Consider the following 22,569-nt stretch of genomic DNA (forward strand, 5'->3'; position numbering starts at 1 on the left):
GGCTGTGGACAGGTGTCTTTTATACAGATGATGAGTTCAAACAGGTGCCATTCATACAGGTAACGAGTGGGGGACAGAAAAGCTTCTTACAGAAGACGTTACAGGTCTGTGAGAGCCAGAGATTTCCCTTGTTTGAGGTGACCAAATACTTATTTTCCACCCTGATTTACGAATAAATTCTTTACAAATCCTACCATGTGGATTCATGGATTTTTTTTCACATTCTGTCTCTCACAGTTGAAGTGTACTTCTGGTGCAAATTACTGACCTCTGTCATCATTTTAAGTGGGGGAACTTGCACAATCGGTGGCTGACTAAATACTTTTTTGCCCCACTGTAAATTCTTCCTGCAGGGCATGAAGTTTGCAACTCCATCGATTTGAAGATTTTCTGTTCCTGTGCAGCAACAAGCTTGTCTGGATACAAAGTGCACTTCGAGCTTTGTCAGTGGTGGCTGAAAAAGTGCTTTCTCTCTCTTTTATTGACTAAAGCGGTGGAGAAGACAGCTCGTGAGCACTGGCTGTGTTGTGGGAATGCAACAGTGGATGATTAATGCAATCATCAATAACGACGACAAGGACGAGGATTTAAATAAGCTTCTCGGTTGGATCATGCCAAGTTGTCACTATGACAGGAGTCACTCTGTGCAGAGGGACACTGAACGTCCCACTCTCTTGTACTCGACACCTCTGCAGCCTGGCTCTCTGGAGCTGACACAGAGGCTTCTTCATGTTCAGGTACATTATCGGACTCACTGTTCTGGGATTCACAGGGCCGCTGACCCACCTCCGAATGACTGACAGAAGCTTGTTTAATTGAAAGCCACTGAAGGTCTGATTCAGTTTGTGGGACATCCAGCGCCAGAGCTGCTTCCTCTCCTTCCTCCACTGTGGAACCCAGCTCTTCATCATCATCAACTCCTTCTATCTCATGCCCTGCCTCTTCCACAGGGCTCCGCCCCTCCTCCAGCTCTACGCCTGCATCTTCTGTAAGGGTCACCAGCTCCCCCCCCCTTCTGTCAATCCCATTCGTCTCCACCCTGTCAAGAGTCTCCAGGCTGCTGTGCAGTGCAGGTGCGTCTTCCCTGCTGACACCATCTGTGCCAAGGTCAGCGCCAGCGGTGTGGCACTCCCAAGATGATTCATGTGAACTTCTGTCGTCTAAAAGAACTGGGAAAAGGAAGATGAGATGACTGGTCATTTTAATCGCTCACTTGATCTGAAGCTGGAGCCAAAAAAGTTTTTTAAAGAAAAAGAAAAAAGGAAAACTTTCTAATGAGTAGCTAGAGACAATAATTATTGTCATAACTGATAACAGTAATAAAAAAAACCAACCCAAAAACCACACACACGAAACGATATAACAAAAATTGCATTAGACAAGAGTTTAAAATGCATGAAAAAACCGAAACAGCAGCCACAAATGAAAAAGCCCGTATTGATTCTGCTAGAAAAACAATGTAGAAACTTATTTCAATTACTTATGTGACTGAAGTGCTTCCATGGCAACAGGCTAAATATAGCAGCGGTGCCCCAGACAAGGGGACGCAAGACAAGTGTGACGCCCTGCATCTCAGCAATAGCAACAGCTTAGTTCTGCTTCTTCGCCAAAATATGCTCTCACTTTGGGGATTACTGACCCATATTTGTGGATGTGCAGGCAAAAAGGTTAAAGACTGCACACATAGAGTCCCCCCACCCCCACGCACACACAGACACGCAAAAACACGCAAGAAGAAAGCAACATTACTTGAAGTGGCATCCATATTTATAGTCCTCCCACCCTGATCCCCCCACCCTCTTTCAAAGAGAACATGGCAGAAGTTTCTGAATGTCAGTGGGCGAGAATTTGCCTCACATTTCCAAAATGCCATGGCATTTGGGCATCTTGCACCAATGAGGAGCAGGGAGAAGTGGAGGCGGGAAGGGAAAGGACTTGGGTTAAACACGGAAGGTAGAAAGGAGTGTTTAGCATGCAATGCCTAATTGCAGTGTTTACGCCATTAGCGGTAGGAGTTCTTATCATTGGCTGGAGAAGCCAGTCACTCGCAATTACACACTCACCTTTGGGTGGATGCACTCTGGACTGCATGTTTGGCTGAGACGTGACACGTGTAGGACGGAGCTCTGGCTGAAGGTTCTCATTTAGTGTGATACTGTCTCTTGTCCCTGTAACATCAGCGCCAAGGAGAAAACGCTCCCAGTTACTCTCTGGTCCAAATGAGAACAACAAACAAGTGATATGTAGAGGGTTTTTTGGAGGGTGGAGGAGTGTTAGATTGGATGGAGCACATGTACGATGGTGCATGCAAACACAGGCGCACGTATGCATTGCAGTGCTCACAGGAAGAGGCTCCAGCTCCCTCTCATCTGTCTTCATTAGTGATGGCTGCACGCCTCTTAGGCTGACACCATATGCTACTCAAAAGAGACTGTGCACTATAAACCAGACGTCACGAGTATACACACAAAACTATATGCACAGACACTCGGCTGGAAGTTAGCAGCCTCTGCCGTCGCACGTAGCCTGTGAACAGGCGAACCTTTGCGTGTGTCTCCGACCGTTCAAGTGTGCGACAAGAAAACAAACAGGAGAACGAGAAAATGGATGACTGGAAGACACAATGCATGAGAATCATGAATGGTGAACGGACACCATATTGTTATGAAAACAGTCCATATTGTTATGGATGCTCAATGTTTACACTGACATGGGAACAGCGAGCGAGGGAGAGACTGTTAGAATTCGTCGTACCAGCTGGGTAAATCAAAAGAAGCAAAAACAAAAAAGTCATGTTGTCTAGAAAGTTCCTCTAATTATTTAACTGTGAGACTGTGTTTAGCCATTAATATGCTGTTAGGCTGTTAAACTGCATTCCTTTTGGTTACTTCAATAGGCCACTACTAAGATATTTAAAAATAATAAACTGTCATAAAACAAAACCAAGATCAATTTTATGATTGTTTTTGACTAAAAACAGCCCGATTAGCCAAATATCTGCTAAATAAAGCATAAAAAATCAATACAATATTTCCACAAATCATTTGTGATTATTCTCTTGCAAACTGCAACAACCCAGTACAACACAGACTGATGATCTGTGGAGGCTTTTATATTTTCACCCAGATACACTTTGAGCTTGATCTGGTCTATTTTTGGCACTAATAACAACTGCTGTGTGAAAAAGACTTGACCCACGAGTCAGAAAACTGAGCCTGATGATGTTTTATGGCAAGTATTGTCAAATCTAATCCCACACGTAACATCAGATCCATATAAGGTGGTGCAGCAGCTGAGTCTAAGCAAACAGACCAACCCTGAGCCACTGCCATCATTCAAGGCCAAAGATATGCAGATATGGGCCATTTTGGGCAGACATAAAAGTGCCATTTAGGAAGATGCTAGAATGCTGAGCAATATATCGACATCACATAGGTAAGACTGGCCAGTAGTGTGTGAAACTGCATCTAAACTTGCAATTGTGTTAGGACAGTTTAGATTTATTTTTAGGAGAACAGTCGAGGAAAACTTCACCAGACTGCCTTTTGAAGCCAGTAATAAAGCGATGCTGGTTACTGGATATGCAGACGAAGACCCAGACTGAGCACAGCAGCTGTGTCTCCATGAGGCGTGCAGAACTCAGAGATAGGAGGCACCAGTGGTTTGCTTTGAACCCTTACTGACAGCTGCCTGTATCATCATCTAACCACCTCTACACCTCTTTGAAACACATCTAACAAACACGCAAATATATATGTGTGTTTATGCGCATAAAAAAGGACTATTCCATATTATGTGACACCAGATCATACTGGATATTAAAGACTATATCACAAACGGGAGAAGTGTACATAGCTGTCAGCTAGTCACAGGAGCTTACACTATGCAGTGCTGTCTAGCTCGACATTGACAGGAAATGCCTTCCTCTTAACTGGAAAAAGTCTGTCAGTTGACCTAAACAGGGTGCATTCTGTATCCACCCTGTCTTTTCAATCTCTGATGCACTCTGACAGGTTTTCACTCGCAGTGTTACATTTCAGCTCACACTCATTCAGCACAGGAGGTGGGGGCGCTGAACTGGAGGACTGGGGTGGGGGAAGCTATCAATCACAACTTTATCTGACTCACCGCATCGATGTCACTGTTATTGTTTTTGGCTCTCTCTCATCCGTAGACAATGTAGTCACCTCTAGTGTTTTCCGGGACTCAGGTAGGCAGCCAAGGCCCTCCATCCTATCCCGTTTGCCTTTAATATCAATCAGCCCAACTTCATCTCGCATCAAGGCCACAGACGCTCACATCTCTCTCTATATCTCTGTCTCCCTAACTGTGGTGGACAGCGTGGTCGTCAGGCACTCTGGGCCCTCGTCTACAAATTCCCTAATAACGGCACATTCCCCTAAATGTGTTTGTAATGTGGGCAATCATTTTCAGTAATGGATGCTTGTCAGTTTTATGGCGGAGAGAATGACGGTCTCATGACAGGGCACCTCCATCCAGCCGCAGCCCCTCCACCGTTCAGTCTGCTTCATAGACGGCACAACATCTCCCTCCAGTGGAGATAAAGGGGAACTGCTTTCTAAGTGAGCAAGCACGGTCCCCTTCTTTCAGGCCGCAAATGTTTTTCGATTATGTTTGGTAAATAGTTTTATATTTTTGGACTGGTTTTGCTCTACTGAGAGTCGGACGTCTTTACAGGACAGGAAAAGTCACCAGCTGTGTCTTTGAGGAAAATCTGACAGCCGATACAGCATTTTTTATACTTCAATTTTAAATACAAATATAGGATCAAGGGTTAAAAAGTGGTTCAAAAATTCACTTTCTGATAAAATAATAAGAACTTTGACTTTACACTCTCATATACCAAAACTGTATATGAGAAACTGTCTTCAACAAGGCTCTCATCTGTATTATGAGAGCCTCGAATCCTTCTACTACTACTACTACTCAACAGTACTGTGCTGCCCTTAAAAGAAGCCCAACTGCATCACTCAAAGAAAGCGCTTTTTTTTTTTTTTTTAGTTTCTCTTGTGAGTAAAATTTAAGACAGGTCCACTGGACCGAGAGCATCAGTGTGTGGCACTCCGTCGGCCTGATTCAGTCAGCGGTATCATGAACAGACACATGAGCTGGTGGTCAATGGAGTCAACACATTGTAAACGGTGGGCATGAGGTGACATGTTTTCTGGGCGTCTGCCCAGATTTGTCCTGGCATGACATAGTGGAGGGCATGGATGAACTAAGCGGGGCAGAAGGAATACATACTCCCAATTCCCACAGATACGTGGTAGGTCAAGCCTGAGACGCAGCCAGAGAGGAGAGAAAGGCACAGTGTTATGAACAGAAAAGCTCATTAATGAAAAAGACAGGAGAGGAAATGAATTTAAACCAGCAGGCCAGCTAGAACGATCCCAGCAAAGATCTCCGGGTCATTTAAACAACCTTTAAATGCATCAGATGGACAACACTGAGACAATTATTAAATGATTTTAACTTAAATTGAAAATCATATTTATTATATGGATGCACTCCAATACTGTATCCATGATTTTAGGAGATTTTACATAGACTTTTAAAATAAAAGAGGTCCTAATTTATTTAAATCAAACTAACTTTAAAGTCATCGTTATATTATCTTTTTCTTGTTGTTAATGGAATATCTATGTAGTAGATGATGACTATGATAGTAACAGAAGATTATTAAAAGCTGTTTTAGCTGATTAGCTTAAAGTTTAAGTAGTCGCGTGTCTGGAGCTTCAGCCTGTGTGGATTTAAACAGACAGAAAAAACAAGTCAACTTTCCAGTTTTTCAGTTTTCTTGTTCTTAGACGTGAAAGATATTCCATGAGGAAAAATCCCCAAAAAAATTAAATAAAAATGAAGTACAACAGTGTGCACTTCTCTTCAAAGAACAGAGCAAACTGGCTCTAACCAGAGCAGAAAGAGAAGTGGGAGGCCCAGTGCACAACTGAGCAAGAAGACATCAGAGTCTCGAGTTTGAGAAACAGATGCCTCGCAGGTCCTCAGCTGGCAGCTTCATTAAATGTTACAAGCATAACACCAGTCTCATTGTCAAGAGTGAAAAGGCGATGCCGGGATGCTGGTCTTCAAGGCAGAGCAGAGCAAAGACAAAGCTATCTGACACCAGCCAACGTCTGATCTTTTGCTTATCTTAATGTTTTATTGGCTACACACACACACACACATTTATGTTTTCTAATGATGTGGGAAAGATTACATGTTCTCAGCGGTAGTCTTCAAACGATACATTAATATGATTCATTAGTTTTACTCATCATATGTGATCATTTTTCCAAAAGCACAAAAGTGTCTCAAAATAAACATTGCTGAACTACTTTTAGTTTTTAATGGATTCATAAAAGGTTTGATGGTGGAACAGCTTAGGTGTTCAAAGACCCACCTGGAAGACTCCATAATCCTGAAACCTCCAAGGTCTTCAGCTTCCTTTCCAAATCTGCAACTCTATTTCCCAAGATCCTGCAGGCCAGGTGAGAAGAAGGGTCAGTGTGTGTGTGTGCGCACACTTATGTCATATTCCAGTGTTTGCTTTATAGGAGGAGAATTCTTGTAACAGCTAGACAAACAATGTAACTGTGTTAGGGGGTTAAAGGTGAAATATTACCATTATGATGCCATCAGCAGCAAAGCAGGAACTCTTAATACCTGTTGCTGTGTCTCTGGTGCTGGATGACCAAATTCTTCTCATGGATCGTCTCCAGGAGAGCAGTGGCGAGAGACTTGAGGTCGGCGATTGACTGAGGCGTGGCTGGTAGACTGCAGCCCTGCTCTTCCAGAAGCATCTCTTGAACTAAAAAGGAGGGAAAGGGGGAAAAAATCAAGATGGGAAGAGAAAGGGACAGAGAGCCACAAATGGAGGGAAGAGAAATGCCAATAATCCCCCAATAAAACTTACACAAAAGTTAAAAATAGGTAACAAAGAAAGCAGGGTGATATAACAAGAGACAGGGAACACAGCATGATAAGAGTAAGACAGAGATGGAGAGTTAGAAACAGATGTCTTCTAGGTGACACTCTCCTAACTTTAACTCCAGAGCCCACTGTGCTGCTTCTGCCAGCAACTGTCAGTCATCATGGCAGGCTCATTTCCCTGCCAGTGGTGCTCTTTACCACTCAGAATACAATTAGTAACCCAGCTGGTGTCCGGCAGTGGCTCGGAGGATCGGCAAAAAGAGAAGTTATTAAATAATCCATTGAGACACGGGTAGAAACAAAGGAAGTGGTTGTTATACTGAAGACACGCCATCAGTTGTAGAGTTTATTTGGCCTGAGAACATTCGCATTAGTGCCTTTCTGCAGTTTCCAGATCAGCTAATACTACATCTATTTATGTCTGAGTTTAAAGAACTCAAAGTGAGCTGAACAGGTTGTGTTTTCACCTTGTTTGGCTGAGAGGACTCCAGTAAGAGGACTGTTATTTGATTTCCCATATGTGCTGGAGTTTTTCCTCCTCTCCAGGGCTGTCTGCAGGGACAGAAAAACAAGAGAATAAAGCTCACCCTGCTGATTCACACGAACATTTTAGTAAAAAGCCACTTCCTTTGCATTAAGAACGTTCACAAAACCATACACATGTAAAGAAATTACATGCACTGAGTCAGGCAATGTCTGTGTCACATTTTAACTGCAGCATTCAATCTGTACCTTGTACTTCATGATGTTTGACTTCAGCAGGTTCACCTCCTCTTGCAGTTGATTTAAACGGTCATGTAAATACCTACAGGAACATTGATTAGAAAGACACCTAGCAAAGTCAAAACACACATGACAGACAGAGGAGTTCCACATTACATGTATAATCGCTGTGCACTGTGAGCAGGAGGCAGTGTCAAAAAGAGCATTTGGTAACGTGAATGACTCTTGTTTATGTTTGTCTTGCTGTTTGTCATTTAGCTCACCCTCTGCCATGTAGAACACAGAAGTCACAACATAAAAAATGCATTCATATGGAAATGAAACCAAGCATTCTCTTCATCCATGCTTTTTTGATCTTTCGTTAGCTAACGTCCACCCCGATTAAACATGACTACCACATAAGACGTGGGTAAAAACACTGAAGCGCATGTACAGTAAGGAAGAACATGTCCAGTACTGCTTAGTTAAGCAACAAGAAATGGCCATCTAAATAAAGAGAGAAACAAGTTTATATTATTTAAAAAAAAAGGAGGTCAGTCAGTTCATTCAGTTTCCCCAAGTGCCATCTCAAAATCTATCAACTGTCTTTCATGACAATTGCCTCCAGACAGGAAGACCAAGAGAAAAGTTTATCAGGATTACAGCCTCACAAGTCAATCATTGGCACTTCAGATTAGAGCCCTCAAGTTTGATAGGAACCAAACACATCTCAGCAGGAGCTGTTTGGAGGACACTGTGCAAATCACACCTTTATCATCTAAGAAACAAGAAATGGACATGCACGTGTCTCTCATTGTTAGTTATGGCGAAGATGGTGTGATACTGTGAGGACATCTGCTAGTGACACTGATGATGATTTACTCAGAATTCATCCTGCAGCAATTTCTGACTTCTATTATTATTGCACAATAGGGGAACATTAAAGCCCCCCTCTCAAAAAAAGGATGGTGTTCAGAATCAGGAACACCTGGCATCCACGGACATCCAAACCTAACCACCGTTGAAAAGGCTTTTGGATGAGATGCACCACAGAGTAAGGAAGAACAGCCAGGAGGTGCTCAGTGTGTGAGAACTCCTTCAAGACTGCTGAAAAAGGTGATGATGAAAGGTAGCTGAGAAAATGCCAGGAGTTTATGAAGTTAATACTGAAGTCAAAGATGTCTACTTTCAAGATTTAACATACCTTTTAGTTGGTTTACACTAATTACGTTTATTAGGTAAATTCGAAGTTTGGTATTAAATAGTTTTGATGTTTTAGAAGATAGTATTGGGACTGAAAAATGTATTTTAAAAAGTGTCAAATGATGACACTTCTGTCTGGCACATCTCTAACTCACTTGTTTTCCATGCACAGGGCGTCCACATCAATGATACGAGCCTCGTGGTTCCCCAAAATATGATTCAGCTCCATATTTAGTCGCTCCGCCTTCTCTCTGAACACAGTGCGTTCAGCCTTCACGTCCTGGAGCTCGTCTGTCAGTGCTTTCATGTTGTTCTCCATCTCCTCCATCTAGAAAAAGGCATACAGGCAGAACTGTTTGTGAGGGAAGCCACGGAAACGTTCACGTGATGGATATTTCAAAGCTTTTGCTCATTAAAGTAGAGTTTGCTGAGGCTGCATTCACTGTTTTTAGCATTCAGCAACTCAGGAGCTCCCCTGCTGTTTTAAAGTGAGCAGCTTCCACTCTAGTAGATAACAGTTAAGTGGCTCCACTGCGGGTTTCAAAGAGGAGGAAGTATTGTTTATCAGTCTAATACATTTACTGTGTTTAATGTGCAGAGAGGATTCTGCCAATAATAAAATGTTCTACTCTGAAATTAAATTCAAAGCACATGGACAGTAATGCGCCGAGTGTATTTCCAAGCAAAAAGTGTGATTCACTATGGAAAGTTTTAAACAAAATGAATGAATTACTGAGCTTACGTCTACTGAGGAAATCTATAATAAATGTCTGTCACGAGGCCCTGACTAGAAACGAACAGTTCCAGAAACGTCAGGTTTCTTTAGAAACTTAATAATTAGATAAATCAGTCTTATTAATATGTAGTTAAAAATGATACAAGTCACTACATTGTTCTCTACATAAACTGTAGGACAACTTAACCTTTGAATGAGTGTAATGAACACTTGACCTTTGACTCCTGACCTTGAGCCGAGGTCATGAAGTAGATACACCAATGGAATAGATTTAAAATTCCTACATTGCTTCATCCTCGAGTTATCAAATTCAATAACTTGCATGTCAACATCGACCCATCAGGGTTACGACAATACCCAATCAACCAAGACTATGAAAAGCAGAAAAGAACACTCTAAAGCCTCTACAGTAGTTACAATCTGCACCAGTTACTGGTTTTCAATAGAAACTGTCACTACTGAATCACTTACTACTGGACTCAATTGCCATTTACACTCACCCTGTTCATCCTACATCCATTTACTTAATGACACACACATTTTCAAACCCTGAATGGACAAAAGATTCAAACCTAGATCATTGTTGTGAAGTGACAGGGATAACTAGAGCTGTGCCATATCATGTCATCAGCAACAACACCGGCATAAAGTTTTATGTGATAAAAAAAAAAAAGACATAAGACCAAGTATATGTTGGAGCGATTTAGTGCCTAAAAAGGGAGCTACTTCAATAATCTCCAACTAAGCACAAGGCTTTGTAAGATATGCAACAAAAAAGTTCCTGCTAAATGTGGAAACTACAAACATGTTTCACTATTCCATCAATCGTCAGTGTCACTGGAGCACTCCCTATGACAGCAAAAGTGAACAGTGGATGGAAATTACTGATGGAGTTATATGTCAGAAAACAGGACTTTAAGCATATGGTTAAACAGCTCAAACCAAGCTCCACCACCCCACATAGAAAATGCTTTTATTTGTATTATTTGACAGTACTGTGCAACTGCTAATATGTTACAAAGCGATCTTAGGACTTTAACAATAATTAACATCCTAGGTAGTGATTTAGACTTTTTTTTTTTTAAAAACAGTCTTTCTTTTGGATTAAATTTGTAAATGACATGTCCCTGGACGGAGTTCCCTCCTTTTCCTTAATCCTGTAGCAACATCCTAATGAATATTCCACAAAAGAAGAAATGGACCTGAAAATGAAGGATTAATTGCCAACCATATCAAAGTGCTTTAAGGTAAGAAATACGTCCACCTGTAGCCCAGCTCTCTCTAGCTTGCAAACCAGATCCTCACGCTCATGGGCGGGGAAGTGACGCACCCCGACCTCTTCATCCCCCAGCCTCTGTCGAGTAATGGTCATCCTCAGGAGCTGCAGAAAAGAGAAGTTCAACTTTTTACTTCTCTTAAATAGTTAATCTCCATGTACGTTTGTGCGAGTACCCCTGGTTACTTCACCTTGTTATCCCCCTGGGCCTCTGCAAGCCTCTGAGTGAGCTCCTTCACCTCCTCGGCAAGCTGTTTTGTTCGTTCCCTTGAGTCCCTCAGCAGCTGAGCCAGGTTCACCTGCAGAGCAGGAGGAGGAGAAGAGTGAATGCACAACAGCTTGTGCCAGGCCAGACAAGGTTCAAATACCCCAGGAAATCACATTTAATCAGCATCAAACATTTTCCTTCTTCAACTCAAGAAAAAAAAATGCCTATCTTAACATCCACAAAATTTCAGAGATAAAACCAAAGCCAGTCCACAATCCTGTTCTAATGAAAGAGACAATTATTTAGTGCCATCTAGTGTACACATTAGTATTTTCATTTTTCATTTCACTGGTGTTTTGTTACTATTTCATTGTATTTTGTAGTGCTATTCAACCAGCAACTGTTCAGTGTCACCATGTCCCTGAAAGCACAATAAGACAGAGTCATGCAGGGCCCTATGTTACAAAGCAAGTTCAGCAGAACATCTTTCTGTTATCTGGATTCACTTAACCTAACACTGGCAGTCAGAATAAGCAGTCACACAAAGCTGGCTATCAAGGCACTAAGTTAATCCAAGGAATCCCCTGCGCGTTCACATGAAAGGGTTGGCATTGGCAACATTTAGAAATAGCAAATATGGATAGGTTTACTGGCATCAGAGTAGGTCATCTTGCATAGGAAAATAAAACTATACTGTTGGAAAAATACGAAGAGGTTAAAAACATAATACAGACTAAAACCAACACAAGTGCCTCAGATAACACAGCAGCATGGCAGGAAAAGCACTGTACAGCAGTTTAGTGTTGAATGAATGTGTGAGCACTTTCAGAGCTTTGGGCAGTAAGACAGGAAAAGGCTTACAATATTAATAAGGTTTAGGCTATTTGAAGATGCAAACTCTCTATATTAACAAACTTGTCAATATCACGACTCTATCATTAAGTTTAGAGGGTTCAAGGTTCTTTATTTGTCACATGCATAGTTATACAAGTATAACACACAGTGAAATGTAGCCTGACACGTAGCCTGACACGCTCCTCGACTGTAGAGGAAGAACATATATATATACACATATATATATATATATACACATATATATATATATATATATATATATATATATATATATATATATATATATATATATATATATATATATATATATATATATATATATATATATATATATACATACACACATATATATATATATATATATATACACACATATATATATATACATATATATATATATATATATATATATATATATATATATATATTCGTTCGTACGAATATAACGAATATATATATATATATATATATATATATATATATATATATATATACACATATATATATATATATATATATATATATATATATATATATATAGACGGGTCCTTCAGTATCTGCGCTGCTCTAGTCCGGCATCTCCTGGTGTAGGTGTCCTGAAGCGGGGGGAGAGCAATCCTGCAGCAGCGTTCTGCTGTACGGATCACTCTCTGGAGAGCTTTTTGGTCCTTCACACAGCTGTTCCCAAACCACGATGTCATGTTCTGTGTGAGGATGCTCTCCACAGCGCCTGTATAGAAAATCCTGAGGATCTTTAGAGAGACCCTGAACTTCCTCAGTTGTCGTAGGTGATACAGGCGCTGCCTAGCCTTTTTGGTCTGGACCTGAATGTGGGCAGCCCATGTCAGGTCTGAGGAGATGTGGACACCAAGATACTTGAAGGACTGCACCCTCTCCACTGGAGCTCCATTGATGATAATGGGCTTGTAGTCTCTGTGCTGACCCCTTCTGAAGTCCACCACCAGCTCCTTGGTCTTGCTGACGTTCAGCTGGAGGTGGTTGTCCTGGCACCATGATGCCAGATTCTTCACTTCATCCATGTAGGCCGCCTCATCGTTGTTGGAGATGGCACCCAACACCACTGTGTCGTCAGCAAACTTCACAATGGTGTTGGAGCCATGGGTGGCCACACCCATGGCAGTTTCACTTTTTATTTTCTCAGCTACAGATCTAGTGGTGGTGGTGGAAGTGAAGCTAACAGAAAACAAATCATGGAACAAAGTTGCATCTAAGAATCCAGATTTATCACGGATGTTGATCAAGGAAAGACAAAGACTTCAGATGGCACTAAAAAAAAAAAAAAAAAAAAAAACTTTCGACGCTCCTATTCTGTCCTTCTGTCCCGTGCACAGAGGTCCCATGGATAGTGCCACTATTTTCCAGAAAACTGAGTGGTCAGTAGGTGAGGATTTCATGCCTGCTGATCTCTAATCTGGGAAACATCCTGCTCCATAGCAGGTTAGGTTCACAGCACATGTTACGATGGCGATGTACACTGATAAGGAGTGAGCCACCTTTGCAGTACAGAAAAGTCAGGTTTAACCAGGAAGTTACCTGGAAAAGACAAAATCCTGCTTCATAGTGCAGGCCTCAGGACTTGTAGAAGACACACCCACCCTAGAACAACAATAGTCTGGTATTCTCACCTACTTAAGTACATGCAATAGGGAGAGAGAGAGGAGTCTGATTAACCTACACCCTGATACATCCTGCAGCACAAAAGAAATGGCCTCTGTATGCCAGCACGAAGAATTTCAAATAAACAACCAAGCTGTGAATTTAACATAAGTTTTGGATTACCTGTTTAGGATTTTTTAATAGACATTACCTCATTTAACTGTACCTATTAGCATATGTATTAATAAAATTAAAACTTACTTGATTGCGTTTTTCAGGTGGCAAAGAGGGGTCACCATCCTGAAACATGAAAAAAAAACACTTCTATCATCAGCTGCAATAATACAGCAAATACTATAAACTGTGGCAGCGTGCAAAAGGAAAACTGAATATCTACGTTTAGCTGCTGCCAAAAAATTTAAAATATTTTCTTTTTTTGGGGTGGGCTTGAATAGAGAAACTCTATCAGAATTACACAAAAAAATCGATATTCCTTCAAGAAATCTAGAAAATACATAAAGACAAAATCAGATCAGGATCTGCAACATTAAGCAAAGTAATGATCCTGTTAACATGACAAAAAATACCACAAGCGTGAAAATGAATTTCAACATCTTGGAGCGGACTGTCGATTCATTTTGCTCATGGCTGTAAAATACTTCATGCTAAAGGGTGGTCACAAAAAAGTACCACCTTGAAGGCTGAACCACTCACAATGAGTTCCCTGTACTTCTTCTTGAGTCCCTGGTGGCGTTCTCTCAGCTGGTTGGCCATCAGCTTGTACTGGTCTCTTTCCTGCTGACAGGTGTCCAGCTCTTTGGACAGGATGAGGAGGGCTTCCTTCTTACTCTCCAACTTCCGCTTACACACCAAGAACTTAAGCAAACAATGCACGAGCCATGGTGCTATGAGATATATTACTGTTGACTGAATTGGCAGTCATGTTTATTTCAGGGACCACAGCTGGACATGTAACATCTGTATCAAGCTTGTTCTTGGTTTTATCATGTATCTTTATGTTTATCTTATTCTGTGATGGGAACGGTTACATTAATTGTGCAAACAAAACCAACCCTAACCTGTTTCCCACAGGTGGAAAAACACACTGGAGTGAAGTGTTTGACGTACAGATAAGGCCCACAATAATGAACAGTGGAGACCGATAGCAGTCAGACCAGCTTATAACCAAATAGCAGCTCCTATCATGCAGCACGGTGTGCTGTAGTAGTTTTGTTAAGTTCAGTGCTTGCCATGTCTTTCAGTTACAGTAAAATAAATCAAAACAAACAAACATTTTTTTTTTCATTACTGCGTTAAATGCTAATTATTTTCTTATTTCTATGGTCTGTCAAATGTTATAAAGGTGCAGGTTATTCGATATTTGCGGCATATAGTGCTAATTAAATTAGCCTACAAGCTTAAATTACTGCGTTAGCGTCAAAATACATACACGCTTACCTTCATATATACAAATAGCTTACTCGGTAATACTCTTAACAGGTTAAACGCGAGCCCACAGGTGGGTCTACCCTATCTGTACACAGTAGCATCATCATATAGGGGTGGGTTGGTGTATTTGCACCAACACAGTCGTATGCTATCAGCTTAACGGAATAGCTAGCAGAAGTCATCAATGAAGAGCCCACCGGTGTCAAAAAACGTTGAGCTCGTGCGTGTATTAATGAACGTCCAGGTGTATGAAAGCTAAGAGACAGAGGCTCGTTTCCATATGGACACCGGGAAACATCTATAAAACCAGTCAGTGTCTGCAGCTGTTTACGGTCTCTCCCACTCACTCACCTCGCTGACGAGCCCCTGCCAGTCACTCTCACTCCTCTTGGAAGACTGCATTATTCGTAATATTTTGCAAAAATGTCACGACACACCAGCCCCCCTCTCCTCATCCGTTTGTTTATCCTGCAACGTCACTTTCTTAGCCTCCGCTGTCAAGTTACGCAGAAAGACAAAACATGGAAACGACTTCCGGCAAGTCTGTGAAAATAATATTATATTTGAAGAAATTCAGTTTTGGACAATTTTATACAATGAAGTTCTAAACGATTTTATAAGAACGATTCGAGTTATATATATAAGAGATTTGAGATAAATAGTGGGGAATCAGTGAAGCTGACAATAAAGCGGAAATGGGTTCCTTCATAATAAAAGCAGAAAGTCTTCCACTAAAAAAAATTCCGTTTCAGCACTTTTTGGAGAGAAACGAGCAAACCGCTTAAATAATACAAATTATATGGGGAAAATGCACTGTTTTCTTTATGTCTATAGACCCTGTAAAGTTTGTAAACAGTGATGGCCTGGGCACTATAAGGTCTATAGGGGGTTCCAGTAACGTCAGGTTTCTTTAGAAACTTAATAATTAGATAAATCAGTCTTATTAATATACTTTGGGGAGGGATACTCCCACTAGGTTTAAATCTGGGCTCCCCACCATTTCACCTTAGAACTGAAGAAGCTTCTCGGATGAGAGGTGAAACGTCTTCAAGCAACTTAAAGAAGTCCAGACGCTTTTCTTTGCAAGCTCCTTTGACTATAAGGTCTATAGTGATCATTTGGTAATGTGTATAATTTGCAAGAAATTATACACATTGTGTGAAATTATACATCATTTCCAGAAGCTGTTGCTAATCCAGGGACCCTAGGCAGTTTATATAGTAAATTTAATACAGACTGATTAAGGTGTTTAGCCCTGCCCCCCTTTTAACCAACTTTATACCAATCAGATACCCCTCGCAAACACCAGATATCAGCTTATAAAGGCAGGAGCTTGTTGAAAGGCGACCTGTTATAGAAAACCTTGCTGAGAACCATCAGGCCAGGCGTTTTCACTCTAAAAAGCCTGAAACAAACAAACAAACAAACAAACAAACAAACAAACAAACAAACAAACAAACAAGGGCCACTGCTCATTCAGTGTTAATAACATAGTAAAGCATGTGCTGTAAATGGAATGTATTGGCACTATATAGCCACCATTACAGATTAGTATTCAGTTATACTTAAAACAATTGACTGCAGGTCATGAACTCATGAAAAATATTTTTGAGATCATGCACAAGAGTGCTGAGGGGTTATTTTGCCCCTGTACAACTGGACATATTTTCAAAGCCAGTCAAGTTTCTCACCCTTGGCCTTGAGAAAGAACCCAGGTTCAAGACATTTCAGTTTTGGTTTCAGATCTGCAAGCTACTATGTTTTTAATTGAATGTAATTAAATGAAATTCAGCATTTCCACATTCTGAAGCCTGATTTCAACTATGCTGGCGAACGGAAGAAGCACATCTTTCAACTTTTTTTTTTTTTAAAAAAAAGGAATTTATTTAGCTACTAAACATTAAATTTGCAGTTTTTTTACAATATGAACATGAGATAAAATCTTTAATAAAACATACAAATTCTAATATATTTGGTAAATTCTCAATGACATTCACTTTAATTCAAAATACATGAATAGAAAAGTTGGCATAGTGCATAGTACTAGTATACAGTTGACATGTTATATATAAATTTTCAAAAATGAAAATGCATACTTAAGCTATGTATTTGCTTCACACAACCAAAATAAAATACATTAAAAAAGGAAAAAGTAGGTTTATCATTTTCCTATCTGGAATAACACTGTCTATAAAAACAGAAGTGGAAGAATTTATTCTTAAGTATCGCCAGTGTATTTTTATTTTTATTGGGCGCCAGTTTAGCTCAGCGCGTTGTGCAGACGCCCACATGTCATATGGCCGAGAAGGGCCGGCCCAGGTTTTAGTCTGACCCGCGGTCCTTTGCCTCATGTCTTCCCCCTTCTCTCTCTGCTCCTGCTTTCCTGTCGTTTTTCCACTGATCTATCTACTAAAGCTGAAAGTAACAAAGAATTTTTATCACTAACATTTGCAAATACAGCCACCATAATAGCACATTTTAAATTAACTACTAAATATAAAACCATACAAATAACATTACTGACATCTAGTACTAGTAGCTCCCTTAAAATACCATCTCTCCTTCTATCAGGATTTGGAAAGTGGTCACAATGAACAACAGGTGCAAAACTTTGGCTTATTGTGCAGAACAAATTTTGATTTTGCTAGTTTGGTTTCTGTGGTGTGCTTATATATACACGCTTGAACAAAATATCCTTCGAAGCTTTCATTAACATCTGTACTTCTAATAATAGTATTTGCTTATATACATTTTCTCTGAATGGTTGTCATACTGTACAGGCCTTAATGACAGCCTTCGTCCTTACTGAATTCAACTTTGTTTAAAGTCACTATTGAGACTCCTGTACTGGGAAACTCAGAGGGTCGTCCGTACTTGTAGACATCATTGTAAAGGCGGTACAAATGTCCTTTGTTTCTTCTTTTTGAAACATTTCCTTCTTTCCTTCTAAATTCCAGCCTTTATCCTTGGTAAACTTGTAAACACACCCAAAGAGATCAGGAAATAACACCAATACCTCAATGTGAGGAGCGTCCTCACGACTGTGAACAAGGAAAGTTTTATTAATGAGTAGTAACAGAGAAGTAAGCTTCCAAATCTGTCATAGTATCAGAAATATTTGTGATATGTGCATATAGTTACAAGAAATTCATATATATACACATATGAATATGTGTTCATGAAATAATGTTTTTCATTTAGTTTAACTTACTTATGCTCATGGAAATTGCGTATAAAGCGCAGTAATCCCAGTGTGGTTTCAGGGTACGGCTTTCTGCCATCCATCTTCTGAAGCAGCTCTTGGGGAAACTGCAACAACAAAACATGGTGGTCATGAACTGGACTTTAGGAATACATAAGTTTGACCTCTCATCTGTAAGTCACCTTATTTTTCCACAGTTTGAAGGATCCATTAGCACATGCTTCTAGTGAACCAATCAGCTTTTCATCGGCATTTCGACAGTTTGCCACCTCCTCCCTGTTGCCGGTCTTCCTCAAATATTCAAACTGCCTGGAAATAAAGCTTAAATTACGCTTTATAAGTAACAACATAAAACTAAGAGGAAAATCTTGAATAATAACAGGAGCAGCAAAAAAGAGTCATGCTTAAAAAGACAAGAACAGAAATGTATGAAACAAATTTAGTATTTGCTGCCAATGTTAACGTGCCTGTCTGAGTACAAGACGGTTTGACCTCATTTTCTCAACATATGGATTAAGCCAAGTAACAGACTGAAAACTTTCCACCATGTGTGGGAAAATGATTGAAAATCCTTCACAGTTTAGGCTCTCATTAGCAAATCTATTCTTGCTTTACTAAAGTTAAACTAGAAATCGCAGATTCTGTTACAGCATGACTTCCTTACTCTTTCGGAGTCCAGAAGAAGGGATGGTTTAAGCATTCTTCTACTTTGGGTCTGTCCTTTGGCTCTTTGTTGATCATCCACTCGATGAGATCCTTTGCCACCACATCTTGAACATGATCCAAACTGTACTTTCCATCATAAATGTTTGACTCACATTTAAAGGATTTGCCAAATGGATGGTTGCCTCCAGAGAGGATATAATAAATCAGCATGCCTGCCACCTTAATAATAACACATCAGTTTAGGTATTTTTACCAAGGCATCTTTCAGTTAATCAAGTTTAATGGACCTGTATTACCTGGATGTCAGTGCTTGACTTGTATGATATGACAGATTCTTCCGCTTCTTCTGCTAAAGTCTCTCGGGCCATCCAGCATCTGGTTCCTGCACTGCGTGTACGTAAAGTTGTTTGGCCTTTGAGTAAGCGTCTGCTTATGCCAAAATCAGCTAATCTTGCCCTCCCAGTAACATCTGCAGGAGGAATAAAGTACAAAACTCATGAAAATAAATCATTAATTCATGACATCTGTTTTGTTTTGTTTTTCTCTGAATTTCAAACATGTCTCACCAATCAAAACGTTCTGGGGTTTAAGATCTCGGTGAAGAATTTTAGGATTTCCACAGTGAAGCACCTTTAGACTTTCAAGAATTTGTCTGACAAGTTTCTTTAACATCTGTGGGTCATGGTCATCATTCTTGATATGTTCTTCCAAGGTGTATTCACAAAGTTGCAGACAAAGATATCCAAAGTTCTCGTCCTCTGCAGCATCAACATATCGTACGATATAAGGATGATCGAGTTCAGGAAGTCGTAGGATTCCTTCTTCGTTCTTCAGCACTTCATAGTTGCTTTTAGACATTCTCTTGATGACAACTTCTGTGCCGTCCTCTCTCAGCCCCAAGAAGACTTCAGTACCATCACTTCCCTTCGCTATTCTGAATTCTGCATCATTCACATAAATAATGCTTCTGATTCTGGATATTTTACTGTCATCTGTGCCAGCAAGCATCTCCAGTTTGTCCTTCCACCTGTTGCTGATTGGAAGCCATTTTTGTTTTTCTGCATTTTTATTGGTGCTGTATTTAAAAGGCTTTAAATTTGAAGTTGATTCCATAACAGAAACTTCTGTTGTTGGTTCAGTTGCTGCAGTGGAAACTTCATCATTTGGGTCTTCTTGCTTTTGGGCCTTTTCCTTCTTTTTCTTCTTCTTTTTCTTCTTCCTGACTAAAGTTGAGACTGCATTTCCCTCACATTCTGAGCTTGACCTGCTGAAATACTTTTTCAGACTCCTCAGCACCTCTTTCAGTTTTTCATTTATTTCCATTTCTACAGATGTCAGTATGTCCTCGGGCACTGAAGTTATGCCCACTGATTTTAAAATATTTGCTGTCTGTTCAACTGACACCAGGTTTGCGAATATAGCGTACGTGTAAATCCTGATCTTAGTGGAGTGTTGCTCATTTACAAAAGGGGCAACTCTTCTGCATAAGTTCTCTAAAAGGTTGACGTGCCAGTCCTTTGTGCCTTTTGTTTTCTGTGTTATCACATACAATGTTTGTAGCACTGATTCACAGATGTCAAGTCTCTCTTTTAAGCAAAGCAGTTTCAGTAGTTGTGGAACTACAGCTACTGCATGCTCATTTGATATGTTTTCCATTGTGCAGAAAACTGCACTCAAACTTTCAACTGCCACCTCTACATGTGTCTTGGGGATGTTTGGAAAGCGACTGGCTGCACCTTCAATGTAAGTATTCACATTTCCATTTTTCTTTAGCCATTTAATGCAAGCCTGGCAGTATTTATCTTTCCATCTCCCAGTAAGAGTAAAAAGGATTTCAATCATGGTCAGATGAGACCTAGGATGCTCTAACAACATGTGACTGTTGAACATTTTAAAAACTTCATCAGATGTTTTTTCACAAATAGCAATTTCCATATCCAAAAAATGTCTAATTTGGGAACACACTCTATCTCCATTTGATGCAAAGTGATTAATCATCTGAGATATTTTTTTACTTTCCATAAGCCATTGAGCATCTTTTTTGGATGGCAGTGTCACCAGAGCACCAGCAGAGATGAGCCTTTTCATGATATCCTCCCTGTCTTTAATGGCTGCAATTTGCATTGGTGTTAATATCTGTTGTTGCAGAGGAGTAGGACTCCATCCATCTAGGCTAGCTTTTGCCTCAAGCAATAGATCTACAAAATAAAGAGGTGCTTCGGACAGTGAGACATAATGCAAAGGTGCCCATAGGAGTTCAGAAGGTACATTTGGGTCTGCACCCTGACGCAAAAGGTAAGAACAGATATCTCTGTTGTGATTTACAACAGCAGAGATCAGTGGGGTTATATAATCACTACACTTGCTACAAGGGTAAACTCCATTAACATTATTGTCCTTCAGTAATTTACTGAGCTCTTTGAGGTCATTGTTAGTTATGCACTGGATTATAGGATGTGTTTCTGTTGGTGGGGAGACTCTCAGTTGTACTTTAGTGATAATATCCATGTTTTTGCATCAGATTACCTGTGAAAGAGAAAGCACTGGCATTAAAATCATTAAAACTGTAGTTTAAAGGATGTTCATTTTGTTTTTTTAATAGCTGTTTATAAATGTCTATCGAAGCCTAAGATTCTATTTAGACTACAAATGGAGTTTTGTGCATGCAGCCTTTAACTGTGTTTTAAAGCGTTTACACAGGACCTTGTCTTCTCTCCATTCCTTTGTGACTATGGTTTTTTGTGTTATGACATACAGTACCTGGAGAGAAGATGCACAACATCTTGTTACAGTGCAAAACAGTTGCATTAAAACAAACTGCATCTAAACTATCAAATGCCACACTCTTTACACGGGCCTGGAGTATGTATGGGTAGTTCAGTCAATAATTAAGGTCTCTTTCAGTTATCCATAGGCTAAATGACAGATTTTAAGTGTTTAACTGTTGTAGGACTGTAAGAAACTTTACTTTTGGTGTCAGTGTGGGTGTCTGCTGTTTAAGGCATGATCTCTCATTACAGAATGAGACTAGAGAAATTTACTGTTGGGATTTAGAGACGTTATTCCCCCTTCACATTTCCTGTTGAAGGTTTTTATGACATTAGTATTTCAATAATTTAGAAATTTAAACAAAGTGATTTGGTATGTGATCATTATCGTAGAAAACAGTACAAACGGGAGTAAGCCTGTTGACTTGGGTTGTGGGTAAGCAGGGGGCCTCAAGAACGATTCAAAAGGAAGAACAAACAAAACAAAAATACCAACGCAGTCAAATATTATTACAGGGAGCCTCAGCTATGACGATCACAGACACACATTACTGGACAGCCGACTATTACCGCTAACTTCAGTATTATCAGATGTTACGTCAAAACGGAATGAATTGATTATAATGTAGCTACGAAAAAAAAGAGTTATAGTTACTTGTAAAAAGGTCATTTCTTTAAATCCTGTTCACTACAGCCTGTTTACCAATATAAGTAAATGTATTACACATAGAAAACACAGAGAAATTATCATATTTTGCTAAAACATTCGGATTACTATAACTGAATAAGAATCCTTACTTTAAATCTCAGGAGGATGCGCAACGGGAAATACAGGCTGAGAACACTGAAGGCGGTAAAACTTCGGCGCAACACGTACACTTTGAAGAATTCAGACTTATCCTGGTCTCAAGTAAGCTTGAACTCCTGTGATGTTAA

The 22,569-nt window shown here is 40.1% G+C and overlaps 2 protein-coding genes across 4 annotated transcripts; both read right to left on the reverse strand.

The window, feature by feature from the left end:
- Positions 1–609: 609 nt before the first annotated feature.
- Positions 610–15,401, reverse strand: ccdc149a (coiled-coil domain containing 149a). Of its 3 annotated transcripts, XM_085350971.1 has the most exons (13): positions 15,349–15,401; positions 14,263–14,424; positions 13,810–13,848; positions 11,060–11,167; positions 10,857–10,973; positions 9,012–9,184; positions 7,684–7,756; positions 7,419–7,503; positions 6,685–6,829; positions 6,422–6,498; positions 5,266–5,298; positions 2,064–2,168; positions 610–1,169 (listed from the first exon to the last, which is right to left on the reverse strand). In XM_085350971.1, the coding sequence occupies exons 1-13, from the start codon at positions 15,397–15,399 to the stop codon at positions 610–612; spliced, it is 1,728 nt and encodes a 575-aa protein (XP_085207097.1). In that variant the 5' UTR covers positions 15,400–15,401. The 3 variants fall into 3 exon arrangements, with proteins under 3 accessions (XP_085207097.1, XP_085207098.1, XP_085207096.1); XM_085350972.1 differs by lacking the exon at positions 5,266–5,298; XM_085350970.1 differs by lacking the exon at positions 5,266–5,298 and having other exon boundaries at positions 2,064–2,210.
- A 2,426-nt stretch (positions 15,402–17,827) lies between these two features.
- LOC146636658 (uncharacterized) lies at positions 17,828–21,373 on the reverse strand. The gene is made up of 6 exons (XM_085350973.1): positions 19,432–21,373; positions 19,162–19,334; positions 18,864–19,084; positions 18,382–18,508; positions 18,209–18,306; positions 17,828–18,038 (listed from the first exon to the last, which is right to left on the reverse strand). Exons 1-6 carry the CDS (start codon positions 21,371–21,373, stop codon positions 17,828–17,830), a joined length of 2,772 nt encoding a protein of 923 aa, XP_085207099.1.
- Between the last annotated feature and the right edge of the window lie 1,196 nt (positions 21,374–22,569).

Source organism: Diplotaxodon limnothrissa, linkage group LG3, assembly GCF_057381915.1.
Source record: "Diplotaxodon limnothrissa isolate DT_005_m linkage group LG3, D_limnothrissa_male_GT1.1, whole genome shotgun sequence".
Lineage (NCBI taxonomy): Eukaryota > Metazoa > Chordata > Actinopteri > Cichliformes > Cichlidae > Diplotaxodon > Diplotaxodon limnothrissa.

Coding starts and splice junctions, on each gene's coding strand:
- LOC146636658 (XM_085350973.1), bottom strand. CDS start 21,373: ATGGATATTATCACTAAAGTACAACTGAGAGTCTCCCCACCAACAGAA. Junction 19,335..19,431: donor ACCCCAGAACGTTTTGATTG/GTGAGACATGTT, acceptor TTCCTCCTGCAG/ATGTTACTGGGAGGGCAAGA. Junction 19,085..19,161: donor AGTCAAGCACTGACATCCAG/GTAATACAGGTC, acceptor GTTATTATTAAG/GTGGCAGGCATGCTGATTTA.
- ccdc149a (XM_085350970.1), bottom strand. CDS start 15,399: ATGCAGTCTTCCAAGAGGAGTGAGAGTGACTGGCAGGGGCTCGTCAGC. Junction 14,425..15,348: donor GGCAGGGGCTCGTCAGCGAG/GTGAGTGAGTGG, acceptor TGTTTGCTTAAG/TTCTTGGTGTGTAAGCGGAA. Junction 2,211..6,421: donor AGGATTATGGAGTCTTCCAG/GTGGGTCTTTGA, acceptor CATTTGGACCAG/AGAGTAACTGGGAGCGTTTT.